General features: G+C 48.4%; 1 protein-coding gene across 8 annotated transcripts in view; it reads right to left on the bottom strand.

Annotated features, from left to right (window-relative positions):
- The window catches only part of FRMD4B (FERM domain containing 4B), a 132,679-nt gene that overhangs the window by 10,071 nt on the left and 108,843 nt on the right, over positions 1–13,765 (bottom strand). For all 8 annotated transcript variants that reach the window (XM_040076247.2, XM_058422223.1, XM_040076246.2 and 5 more), the window contains 7 exons: positions 13,620–13,706; positions 3,951–4,027; positions 3,405–3,543; positions 2,752–2,893; positions 2,488–2,621; positions 2,281–2,400; positions 791–1,019 (listed from right to left, as the gene is read on the bottom strand). In XM_040076247.2, the coding sequence (XP_039932181.1) occupies positions 791–1,019; positions 2,281–2,400; positions 2,488–2,621; positions 2,752–2,893; positions 3,405–3,543; positions 3,951–4,027; positions 13,620–13,706 (928 nt within the window). The remainder of the gene's footprint in view (positions 1–790; positions 1,020–2,280; positions 2,401–2,487; positions 2,622–2,751; positions 2,894–3,404; positions 3,544–3,950; positions 4,028–13,619; positions 13,707–13,765) is intronic.

Raw genomic sequence — 13,765 nt, forward strand, 5'->3', positions numbered from 1 at the left:
CTGGAAGAACAGATGTTTCCCTCCCCTCTGTCAATCAGGAACAAGCTGGGCCACATTAAACACCGATCATCAGCCCTTCAGAACAATCACCCTGTGATGATGGATAGCCCAGTGATGCCGTGGTGTGGCGGGGTAAGGATCCAAAACTCCTTGGACACTAACAGGTTTTCACACATTATGCCATGGAGCAGCAAGGATCTCCCTTCCCTTAGGAGAATCACACTCTCTGAACGGAGGGGCCGAGAGTATCTGCTTTCACTGTGCTCATCAGCGGCAAATGGATCCACTCAAAAATCTGTTCGCTCCTAATTGCATTCATAAACTCCTGCCTTCGCTTGTGACTTCCTGGAAGTCAGGAATGTTGAATCAGGAAGCAATGTCTTTCATCCCTATTTCCTCCATCCTGCAGGAAAACCTGACACACCACAGGAGGGAATGCTGCATGTGGCATCTCAGATTGCAACTGCACTCAACACACCAGGAATTCAAGGCATCAGAAAAGCTTCATCCAAGGTGCTGCTGCCGCCAGCTTTTTTGTGCACAGCACCTTCAAGCCCGTATCTGGTGCTGGAACATGTCTGTGCTTGCTCCTGAAGCTGCAGCCTACTCTGCCCCCAGCCTACAGCAGTGCACTGACTGTATCAGAGCAGCAGTTTTGTCTTGTTTTTTCTTATTTAACTGCCTTGGAGAAGATAAAAACCATACAGAGAAGATGCAAACAAAGTTCCTAAGTAAGCCAGATTGCTCTTTTTCCCTCCTGTTTGCATCAGAACATGGGGAATACTCTCACCTGGTAGAGCCAGAGTTGATTTCTGGGTTGGTTTTTTGCCACACTTGATTCTATATTCATTTATGGAGTTTTCTATCTCTTGCAGCTTTTTCACAGCATCAGCATACTCTTGCTTTCTTTTCTTCTTCACGTTTTTGCAGAGGTCTGGCTCGCTGGCGAGTTTCTTCGCAGCTTCCACCAGCTTTTGGTGTATGATAAAATTGCTCTCCAAGTCCTGCAAAGTAGGATCCTGAAAATTCATGAGATGAGTTATTTGCTTGTACTCCAGAAAGAAATTATCAATGAAAGTCATTAAAAAGAAGACCTATTTTTGCGTTGATGAAGTGAAATCTTGAGCACAAAATATAGAAATACCAAAGTTCATATGCTGAGATTGTCTTGTATATGAAAGTCTTAGATCTTTTTTCTGACCAGGGTACAATTTTGAGATGTCTTGGGCAAGGTCCAAAGTTCTGAAGCTCAGGTGACATAACACAGGCTCCCGAATTCAGGTTTAGGCTGCTAAACCTCCTGCTATGAGTCCAACCCTGAAAACATCCGTTCAAAATCTCTCCCTGCTTCAGAGAAAATAAAAATGGAAATTGGTATCACCATACCTACGTAAGAGGGAGTTTCAGGCTTTAATTAATTGTTTGTAAACTACTTTGAGAAGCTCAGATGAAAGGCACTGCAGAAGTGCTAAGCAACACGTTATTAAATCTGGTCAGCAGGATTTTGGTTTAATAGCATTTAAGCAGTCCACAAAATCACTTTGCTGAAGTCAAGGAGCACACCAGCCCTGTGAGGCAGGGCAGTGAGTTTCTGGTGAAGGACAGATGCCAAGTGCCCAACACCTACCTGCTTGGATGATACAGCTAGTTAACAAATCTCACAAGGAGTGAGGGGGAATGGAGCGTGTCCAAAACCTGCGAACATCCCAATTACCGCATCTCTCGAGTCAGCCTCTGCCAGCAAAGTTCATTTTAGCTTCTTGAGCAATGCAGGGAGGTTTTACTCAGGTGGAACCTTCATTAAGCCACAGGTAAAACTCCTCCTCCTGTCACCTGTCACACAGCTATGCTCACGGAGAGATGATTTTGCAAGGGGGACAGCGCACAGCCCTGCCACGCTCTGGGTTCAGACGCCATCCCAACGTGACGCAAGCCAACGCTCCTCCAGAAAAGCTCAGAGCCACGGGCTGCCAAATGGCGTTATGCACCTGATCTTCTCTAATTAGCAGCAAAATGTCCATTAAAATTCAGGCAGCCGCAGTCAAATCAGGGGTTCAGGTCAGGTGAATTTAAGGCCTTTAGAAACAGCCAATTTCCTGGCCTCTTCAAAGCGTGCCCGAAAGAAGGGCAGAACCCATCAAAATTTCCCACTCCACGCAAGCAACTGTCCCGGCTGCCTCCTCTTAAAGCAGCCAGGGAAGAGCTGGATTATCTACAAGGGGCTTTGGCCACCGGTCTGGCCACCCCAGCCCTGCTGTGCAAACAAGCCGCCACGCTCACCTCCTCGCTGGGGAGCAGGTTGTCATCCAGCTTGAACGCCGTGCCAACGCGCCTCCTCACCTGGGGAGGCTCCTCTCCAGCACCCAGGGGATACTCCTTGGGCATCTTGCCCGTCAGCTCCTGGGGAACAGAGAGGGCTCCAGGTAAGGCCCAGTGGGAGAAAAGGGCTCCCACCCGCCCGGCCCCAGTGTCAGGTGCAGCTCTCACCGCTTCTCGCAGGCAGATTTTCTTCAGCTCCTCGACTTTCTGAAGCAGTTTTTCCTGAAGGAGTTTCTCTTTCTTCTTTAGTTCCATAATTTTCTCCTTCTTTTGCTCTTCACTGACCTCTGAATCCTGAGAGCCTGGAAAACACACTCTGTATCAGAGGATTTCTAGGTAAAATTTTATTGTCTGGTAGTCTCATTTCCCTTCCCTTTTAACAAACACAAGCCCCATTATACTTGGTTTCTTCACATTTATGTGCAGTATTACCTGATGAGATCAAACTGCCATTGCTGGCCATAATAAGTTGGTTCTTGGCCTCCAAAGTCACCAGCTTTGATACTTTTGGTGTTCCCATCTCTGTCAGATCCATGGCGATATCATCCAAACTTCTGGCTGATGGAATTTTTGCCTGAAGGAGTTAAAAAAAAAAAAAAAAAAAAAAATCCAGCCTCATTGAGTTACCTCTAATTAACTTCAGAACACATCACAGAAGATGACATTTCACACCTCGTCTCCCACAAAATTAAGGGCTAAAGCAACAGCATCACACAGGTGCTTGCGGTATACAAGGGCTGTTTGGCATTCCTTTCCCCTCTCCCCCAAAACCTGAACCATCTCCCAGCTCAAAATCTCTGCAGCTTTCAAAACAAACACAGGAAAGCAGACAATAGGAGAGTGAGATTAGACACCCAGACATGGCAATTCCCTCCTCCATGATTACACTTCCACAGTCCTTAACTGCAGGCAGGCTAAAATAGATCAAATAACAGCACTGCCACTAACAGACTGCTCAAAAAGCTGACAAAAACAACTTGTAGGTTTTCTCCGGAGAGCAGTCCATCCGTGGAAAAACACATGCTGAAGGATATACAGGAAAGGTGTTGAAAGCCGTGCTTGCAGTAAAACGCCTCATAACTTACTTTGCTTTGCTTCCTGTCCAAGTAGAACTGGTGCTGACTGATTGCCATCACCCAGATGGACTTGATCAGGGAAGTGTTTGCATACCAGGTCTGCACCACCAGCCCGCTCTGACCAAAGGTCCTTCTTGACACCGAAATTCTGAGGAGGTGAAAAGAAATGCCATTTCAAGACAGGTCTTTGAGGTTTAAAGTTCACAATGCCTCTCTCTCTCAGGTGAGGCTCAGCCTTTGTTTTAGGGATGCAAAACGTCAGATTTCCTCCATCCCCATCACGCGGTGCTGCTGCAGATTTGGCCATGACAAATAGTCCTCCCCCTGCTCCAAGAACTCGCTGAAGGGACACACGGGGAATCTGAGAGGACACCCCGAGCTGTGACAGCCCCAGTGTGCTCTGCCAAACGCTGGATCAGGATCAGTCCCAAAGCCCAGAGTAAACTCAGGTGTTAGCTCTGAGGCACCTCCACCCCATCCACTAACACGTGAGGATGAGCTCCCACTCTGGGTAAAGATGAACCCTGATGACAGCACCGCCTCCTCCAGCCTCACCTGCGGGGATCGTGTACTTCCACAGCAAATTTCTTCTCACGGAAATAGAGATTTTCCAGCTGTTTCCATTGAAATAGCTAGGAGAGTTGGGAGAGAGAAGCAGAATATGGTCACTAAATCATGATCTCACCCCAAGGTGATATAATTTCAGCAGATTACAGTCCCTGCGTGTCCTCAGCTATGGCATGGACTGAGCAATAACTACATTCATAACAACAATTAAAAGAAGCACATAAATACAGGATGCCCCCACAGCAATTTCACACTCTTACAGACAATGTGCTGCAAATTGAGGATTTTGCCAGTGACAGCATCTGCCTCCATGAACTGCACATTTAATTTCACTGCTAGAAGTTCCCAGAGATCTTGGCAGGGCAGCTAAAGTCATTTTCTCTCTGATTAAATGCAAAAATCTCTTTACAAAGTAATTGTATGGACAACTATGGTCTACTTCCCTGAGTCAGAACATCCCCAAGGAATAGCAGCAGCTTGGAAAAACCAAGACCTTTCTCTTGTGAAGACACTCTGTGAGACATCCAGCGTGACATTTTGCAGCAGAGGCACAGCATGTACAGAACAACAGCAGCTACAGGAGGAAGCCACCCCCAGCACATCCTCCTGCTAGAAACCCACATATTTCCTGCAAAGTGCCAGCTGGGAGAAGAGATCAAAGTCACTCGGGGCTTGGCAGCTGCACCCGTGGGATCAGAATTTCATATGAATTCGCCCTCCTTTCGCAGCAGCATCAGCCACCCCCTGGGGATGGGCCATCAGGGGCTGCATCTCCCAGCCCAGCCTTGCAGGTTTTGGCAGCAGCCCCTCCTGCCCCCTTCTCCAGCAGTGCCAGCGTGCCTGGATGCACATGGGGACCCACACGGAGTGTCCCCCTGACCATGATGGGCCGCACAGGTGCAGCAGCACGCTGGAGTTTACATCAGCTGCTTTCCAGAGCTGCAGCCCACATGGAGGCACCGGGGGTGTTTCCATCCAGCTGGGCAGGCAGGGACAGGGTTCAGTGAGGGATCAGCCTCTGACACCATGGATCCAGCGGAGGCACCCAGGCCAGCACAGCAACTCCCTCCTCTCCCCACTGGAGTATTTCCAAAGCCTCCAAGGGCGCAGCCACCACACCAGAAACCCCCAGGACACACAACATTCCCGCCGGCCTCTGCCAAAACCTGACGTGCCATGCTACCTCCCACTGCAGGAGCACTTCAACTTCTCTAAAAAATGACACATTATGATGTATCTGAAACACTTACAGCACAATGAAACATAACCCAGCTCATTTTTCGGGGGAAAAGTGGCTCTTTCAGCAGCCTATCCCTCTGTTTAATTAAAACTTTCCTAGGATCACAACCAACTATTAGAACCTGCTGTAGAAAAAGCGAATCCAAGTGGAAATGAAATTTATTTGAATTAAATTATTTTCCAGACGACTGTGGAAGTTCCCCTCTGCTGCTTAAGTAACTTGGTGTTTGTCTCACAGCTCTCCTGCCCAGTCACACCGCTGTCAGAAGCGCCTCTTCACAACTCTAAACCGAACTTTGAAAATATTTTTTTTTTTCATAAAAAAACCTTCATAAAAACGCAAAAGGAAACAACCCGAGCAGCCAGTCAGGACATTGAGCAATCGGCGCCCGTGGGTTCTCCAGCAGCGATCCCGGCCGGGATCCCGGCACAGCCCCGGCTGCTCCCCCGCGTCCCGCACTCACCTCGCCCCGATCCCGATCCCGGCTTCCCGGCCCCGCCGGGCAGTGCCAGGGGGGGCATGGGCCGGGCAGAGCGGGGCAGAGCCGTGCCGTCCCTCCGTCCCTCCGCTCCGCTCGGGCAGCTTCGCTCGCAGCGCTGACACACGCCTGACTGATACCAGCACCGCCCCGCTCCCCTGCGCCGCCTCCCACGCCCCTTTCCCCAGACTAAGGGAAAACCCCACGGCGCAGGGGACCAGGAGGATTCCAGCCAGGGGCTGCACCCCTTGCGGCACCCCGGCTGCCTGTGGGGGGCCAGGGCCGTGGCCTGGGGGCTGCCCGGGGTCCCCACGGTGCCGTGTCCCGACCCCGCCAGCCTTGACTCACACCCAGAGGCAGCAGGTTCAACCAGAAGCATCATCCCGGCGTTCCCGGCCGCCCGCTCCCACGCTCGTAAAAAAACCATGGGCGTGCTTCAAACATGACCTCTGGAAAAAAAAAAAAAACCTGCCTTGCTGCGCCTCCGATGGTGGAGGCTGATGACTCCCCGTCCCCTGGATCGCTTCCTTTGGGTTTTTCCCCGCTCCGGACGCGCTCGGCATTCCAGAGGGCTGCGGGAGAAGGGGGCACCTGCCCCAAGGTGAGGAGGGTCGTGTTTGGCAGGAGGACAAAATGCAGCAGCCCCAGCACCTGGGGCAGCCTCCTGCCCAGGCGGAGGGACACGGGGGGCTGTGCAAATCTGGCACCGGCATCATTTGCAGTGCCGGGAAAAAAAATAAATTAAAAAAGGTGTCTGTGTTTTTAAGAAAACCTGCATGGAATTGCCTCGGGATGTGGGTAGAGCTTTGCCCCATTTCCTCCCCACCCTGTGAGATCCAGCCCAAAAGGAGCTGACGGGCGCCCCAAGCATTCGCAGCTGGGTACATTGCAAAGAGGCAAAGACATCTCTGCCTCCCTGCCCAAAGTCTGGGATAACTCCAGCTCCCCTCTGTTCCACAGCAGGGGAGATGGGAATTGGCGCTGTACCCAAGACACATCTTAGCTCTCCAGGACTGAAGAGTGCCCTGTCCTCAAACTATCTCTCTTAAGAGCAATATAAGCTTCTCATCTGTCAAACCCTCCTAACTCAGGTCCTTGTAAAAAAAGCTGGCCATTAAATGAACATCTTCAGAATGAGATGTGAGCTAATAATATTTACACAGATGCACAAAAAAATAATCCCGAATGAAAGTGTTACAAGTTTCTGCCTAGCACGCTTGGATTCATGAAGACAAGAGGGGAAAAAATGGACTCAATGCAAGCAAGGGCAAAGCAATAAAGCAATAACTTCGTTTAACTGAAATTTTTCTAGCTCGTGGTCAAAAGGCAACACTCAGGAAACCGTCACTGCTCCCTTCAAATACTCCCTACCCTGCACAGACATGTTCCTAAATAATTCCTAATGCCAACCTTACCTAAACTACATGCATATTTAAAGACAAAAGAGTGGCAAAAAAAAAAAAAAAAAAAAAAAAAAAAATCTGGAAGTCTGGAACTGGTTTTTGAGGGCTGGAAGAACAATTAGGAATAATTAAAATGTTTTTGTGGAAGTTTTGCAATGTATGTTCCCTTTAACCAGATGATTAAGTCCAGCTGAGTTAATTAATGTTTTCTTAATAGCCTTCCCATCCATGTAGGTTGTCAGATCCTTAAATGCTCCTGAAAACTGCCAAGCATCCCAGGGGCTGCCTGTCTGACTCTGAGCAGAACTTGGCCCGGTCAAGGTTGTTTTTCTGATTTTTGTTTTTTTGTACAAAGGCGGAGGTGCAGCTCTCATCACATCTCATCACCCAGGCACCTCTGTGCAACCAGCCACACTCCTACCACCCAGCTGCTGCTTTTCCAGCCCACGAGTTCAGCCTTCCCTGTATTATTGCTGCGATTCAATTCCAGATACCAGGGAGCACTGAACCAAGAGGAATCGCGCTCCTTCCTGCACAAAAAGAACGTAATAGTCTAAGGCGGCCCAGAGAGGCATGGCATGCCTAAATGTTCAAACACCTTAAAAGAGGCAGCTGTATTTTTTTTACCTGGCTGATCTTGCATCCAGTTTTGAATAAAATGCAAGTTTCTCCTGACCCGACAGCAGAAGCAGACTGGCTCAGAAAAACAGCCCAGTCAGGATTGCAGGCAGGAGCTGGCAGAGACCCTGCCCAAAGAGACGTGCAGGAGAGCTGCTCGGGGGCTCCTGGCTCAATGCTGCTGTGAGCCTGACGGATTTTGTTCTTAAAAAAAGAAAATAAATATTGTAGTATTTTTTTTCCAAAGGATTTTTTTTTTTTTTTTTTTTTTTTGCCAGGAGGTGAAGATGTGGAGAGCAGCCGAGTGCAGGGGCTGTGTGGCCACGTGCTGCTGCACCAGCCCACGTGCCAGAATTGCACCTGGGATGTTTCCAAGGTTAGTGACAAAGTCTGACTGAGAGCTGAATTACCCAAATCTTTGGCTTTCCACCCAAAGGGTCCTTGAATAAGGTCAGCATGGAAGTGCAAGCCATGCCCCAATGTTTGCAGCAGCCTTTCCCTGGGGAAGCACTTCCACAGCACCTCGTGGGACGTGCGGTGCCTGCAAGGAGGCTCAGCAACCAGCACCTCGGGAACTGGCTGGGAATAGCCATCTGCAGACAAACCTGGCAATCCAGAGCAAGGAAACATAAAAGATTTCTGCCCACAGGAATGCACCCCACCCGAGGAGGGAAATTACCACCCTGGCAGCAGCGCTGGAAGCAGGGCTGGGCTTCAGCCCCTCCGCTGCTCTCAGCTGTCTGGCACCCTGCCCTCAGCTGGAATCCTGTGTTTCCCTGCTGCTCCTGCCCCGTGGAGGGAGGCACCTGAGGAGATGGCAGGAGAGCCAATGCCCCACCTGCAGCACCTTCTGAGGGAAGCAGCAGACAGCTCCCACCCGTGCCAGCATAACTTGGCAGAGCTCACCTGCAGGCATCCTCCTTCCCTTAAATATTAAGCCAGTCTTCTAAAAACCTCTTCAATCATGTTTTTTTCTAATACACCTTTTTTCGCCTGGTCCTCACTAGCGCTGGCATCATAAGACAGATGTCTCAACATCAAACTTCCCCAAAATGTTTTTGTTTTTCAGCAGGTGATGTTCAAGCAACTTTTTGCACATCTGGAAAGAACTGAATTTCAGAGCAGTCTCGTAAAAGCTCTGTGTTTATTTTAAGTAATTATGTCAGCTTAGTATCTTCTATCTAAATCAATGGCTTGGTGAGAAATAAACACAATAAAAGAAATCTCTGCCTAATTAGAGCTGCCTGCTGAGAAGGCTGTTCCAATGCTGCTGTGTTCTGAACTGTTCAGCAAAGCAGGAAGCAAATTTACATGGAGCAAATGTTCTGCAAGGGAAAACTTTCAGCATCAACCCTTAGCATGTGTTGAATTAAGAAAGAAATACCATAATACCTCCTCCTCACAGCTCAGGAGCAATGCATCCCAACAAAGAGAAAGTCAGGCAAAAGTGTCAGGAGGCTTGCAAGGATAAACAAAGAGCTCCTGGACAAACTCAGACACACACAAAAAAAGAGAAAAAACAAGAAATTGTCTGAGCAGCCAGGGATCTGGATTGGAAAGCTAAAGCCCTGAAAATATTAAATCCAACCAGGGATATTGTGAATGTGATGAGGCCCTGGCACAAGTTTTCCAGAGAAGCTGTGGCTGCCCCTGGATCCCTGCCAGTGCCCAAGACCAGGTTGGACACTGGGGCTTGGAGCAGCCTGGGACAGTGGGAGGTGTCCCTGCCCATGGCAGGGGTGTTGAAATGAGATGATCTTTCAGGTTCCTTCCAGCCCACAGCATCCTGTGATAAACATTACCCATTTCAAAACGAGTATATGCTAACAAAAACACTTCTGAGAACACAATGCAGTCAAGACATCAAGCAGCAGAACCGATATTCTTGGGCATTTGAAACAATACCACAGCAAGATTAGTTCTTCTCTTCAGATAACATAGCTAATTCATCACGAGGGAGTCGCCCACAGAAACACAATGAAGTGGGAGAACAAGTCAAAGAGCCAGCAAGCTGCCTTCTCCAGCCCTCAGAGGATCCCCACACATTGGCTGAACGCAGGATAAACTCAGCTCATGCCTTAATACACCCTCCATTAACAAGACATGCATTGTTTATCTCGCCAGTGAGAAGAATGGGGTAGAGATAAAGGGAGATCTATTCTGGCTTGAAATGACAAACGAAGTCCTGAGACCTGTTTTATACTTTTCCTAATTGATTCAGAGGATACCGGGGACAGGATCTTGGCATGCCACCCCACAGCAAGCAGGAGGCACTTCTCCAAGCAGGAGGCACTTCTCCAAGCAGGATTTGACTCTCAATATTAACTGCAACTGAAAGAGAATATGTTTGCAAAGCAGCAGGACTGCAGAGCTAATCCTAGGTCTGAGCTCAAATCTGAACAAAGGTTGCCAAACCCAGTCTGTTTTAATGCCCTGTGAGACTTCAGGATGATAATCGAGTGAGCTCGGTATAACCTCCAGCCAGTGTGGAGCCACTGCTTTTATCCACAAAGAGAAATTTTCATAAATGACACACAGAATAATTCTCCCTTTTCAGTCTGTTACAGAGCTGGGGCACAGCTGGCAGTCCTGGGTGATGGGTAACACTCAGGCTTGGCTAGAAACTGCTCCCAAAGCTACACGAGCTCCCAGGAGTGGCTTGGAGCAACAAAACTCCTTTGTCCAAACCATCTCAGGTCAACCAGCAAAATATTAATGGCTGGAGTGAAACCTCCCCAGCCTGCTGTACACAGACAGCCAGCCAGCCAGGGCAGGTTCTCCTGGTCCAGCCCCGAGTCACACATCAGCCTCCCCGACACCGCACGCTCCCTCACGGAGGGTGAGGATGGAGCACTGGCAGGGCTGGGTGATTGGGATCTGGAGATTGCTTCATCCAGGCCTCTCCTGCAAGGTGTTTCCTGTGAGGAGCTCTCAGCCTTGGACTTGATGCACCGGTGTTGATCCAATAACAAAATTCTGGGATAACCACTGCGCTCCAAGGCTCGTATTTATGTGTCTTTGCCTGAAGACCTACTTGGATAAAGCCAGAAGATTGCACTTTTTGGAGAGGCTGGTTTTATTTCTTTGGATTTAACTGACCCCCCATTAATGGGTGCAGCTAATATATCTTTTATTTCTATTATTAATAGTAAAATTTTATTCTAAATGTGGACTTGCAAGATGCCTGGGATTCTGTGGTGAAGCAAACACATCTGACAGCACCGCAGAAAAGCCATGGGGAGCAGAATAAATTCCCCTGGTGTGAATTCACTGGGGCACAGGCACCAATTCCTGTTAAAAGGCTCCCATCCAAAACGCTGCAGCTTTCCCACCACAACCAGTATCAGAGAGGTTTGCACACCCAGGAATCGCTTGTAGCTTTAAAATTTGGGAAGCCCAGCTCTGTCTTCATTAGACTTGGACTCAGCCTTTCCCTCTTCTTATTCTCCATTTATTAATCAGCTGCATGTATATTTGAACATCATCAGCTGCAGAAGTGGAGCACAATGAGGATGCTCTTTCCCAGATGGCTAGGGATAAACACAACAGCAGTTTTGATCCAGAGTATAAACAGCTGGATATCACCCTCACACGGCAGTTCTGAGTTTGGCTCCATTCCCGAAAAGCAAAGCAAGAAATTTCTGCTAAATCCAGCAGAACTAGCACCACTGCTCCAAAATAGGAGTAGTTTACATGCCTATTCCCCCCCCCCGACTGCTGCTCCAGAGACTCCTGGGAGACTCAGGCAAGCTGTACATACTCTTCTCTCTCTGAAATAAATTCTGATACCTTCATAAATATGAACAAACAGCAATACTGATTAAAAGGAACTTCTGCCTGCTGCATCACAGGCAGCAGGGCTGCAGTTACGCTGAAATAAGCAGCAGTATCTCAGCATTTTAACTCCAAACCCAAGTCTGGGTGTGGGTGCCCTTCTAGACCTGATGTCTGCTTTTCCAGACCCAGAAGTGATGTGATTCCAATCACTTATCCAAAGTGCACTTTGTATTTCAAACCCTACAACATTTTTCATATAAAGACACTTTGTATATTTAGCCACGTGCTAAAGGCAGTCACGGCTCAGGACAAGCTGTGGCTTACATCGTTTTTGTCCCTTTGCACTGACACCAGAGAAATCCTTAAGGATACTACAGCCGTATCCATCCCCACAGTTTCAATGAGCTTATTGTAATTAAACCTTCCACCTGCATTTAGGCTCCTCTCTCTCACCTTCCCTCTTCATCTCTATCCTCAGTTGTATAATTATAATTTCAGTGAAGCCAACAACTACTCTCATTTTCATTGTAATACTTCCAACTGCAGAGATGACCTCTGGTTTTTATTTTATTTTTCTTAAACACAGCTCCCGCTGCACTCAAAGACAACGCCTTGTAACTAACTGTAGCAGGGTGTGACTTGGTATCTGGGCCCTGCTGACCTTAAAAATTTTTCTTAATCTGCCTGGTTGATGTTGTAAACTGAAATCCCACAAGCATAAAAAATGCTTGGCAAAGCAATGCTTCCAGCCAGGCAGGCTCCATTTTCTTGGAGAGCATTGCTGGCCACAGCTGGACATCTTGGCTGCAGAATGATCCTTTCCTGCCTGGAAAATCTTAGAGATGTTGCCTAAAATCAGGGAAGTGCTCAAGGGCAAGAGGACCTCCTTGATGCTCTCCTTTGACATCCAATGGCTTCATCATGTTGATTTACAAAGGGTTCCTCTTGTGTTACAGTCTTTTAGTGCAGGCATCGGAAGAGACACCTGGGATAAAACTCTGTATTTTACTAAACAAAGTGAAGGAAGGACAAGAGCTCACTCTTGGACACACAGGTACATAAATACACCAAAAGAAACCAAGCCATGGCCTGCCCTGGGAAAAGAGAAGATCAAGTTGGAAGCTGGAAGGGGGGGATTACTCTTTAACAAGGAAGTTTTGTTAAGCTGTGTTTTTTGGCACCAATACGCTAAACAGTATCATTTTGCAAATGTAAAAATTCCCTGGCAGGGAGCACAGCTTCATGTGAACTCTTGCCCAGACCATTCCTGGGGAAAGAAGAACAGCAGACTCCCAGGTCTCCATCCCCTCATGGCTTAGATGTTTCAACGAAAACACGACCAGAAACGAGCCCCAGCCCAGGAGCACGGCTCCACCACGAGCAGCCCTGGCTCTCCCACCAGCCATGGGGGTTAAACAACCCTTCAAAGACTTTTGGGGCTGAGTCCTGTCACAAGGACACTCTTGTGGCTACAGGATGGGGGAAGCTTCCACCACCTCATGTGCTGGGTATGTGGTGGGTTTCCAAGGCTGCTGTCTGGGCTCACAGCAGAACAAGGCAGGACCTTCAGAACAAGGCAGGGACAGCACAGGAGGGTGTGGGCAGAGCCCACGCTGCAGCAGACACGCTGGGAAGCAGTGAGTTGGAGAAGAATGACCTCCAGTACTCTGCATTTCTTCTCAATTCCCCCTCAGAATTTATGGAAACACACAGTTGCTCCAACAAGCCTTCAATTTCACGCAGCTCCCCTCGCGTTCTGCCTGTATCAGTGGAGCCTTCCATGCTTCATGCACAAAAAAAACCCCCACCTACGAAAGTGAAGTGAAAACACTGCCCGAGTACAAGGCCTTGCAGCAACTCAACAGCTTCATATTTCTGTAGTTATCCCCGGGGGCTGCCAAAATTCCCACCCTGAGACCACCAAATTCAAGGCACACGAGCCAAAGATCCCAAAGGGAGTTTCCACTATCTAGGAGAGGGAGAGATTTACTGCCTCAGTGCCAGCAGAAATCTCCTTCTGCCTCCAGCCTTTGGTCTTTTGCCCACCAGTCTAATAAGCAACAGCTTGAAAGAATATATTCTGATATGCAACAACATACCATGCTCCCCCCACAAAAAAATCAGATGCAAAAAATCCTTACTTTTCTGGGCTTAACTTTGTCTTGTAAGTCGTACTGGCCGATTCCTTTGTAACTTATTCCAAGCCACCACGGGATTCCTTGTTTATCCTGAAAAATGGATGTCTATGTCAACCAAGAGCTTCTTAAGAGTCAGGCAATTCCAAGAT

The sequence above is a fragment of the Hirundo rustica genome, chromosome 12, assembly GCF_015227805.2.
Source record: "Hirundo rustica isolate bHirRus1 chromosome 12, bHirRus1.pri.v3, whole genome shotgun sequence".
Lineage (NCBI taxonomy): Eukaryota > Metazoa > Chordata > Aves > Passeriformes > Hirundinidae > Hirundo > Hirundo rustica.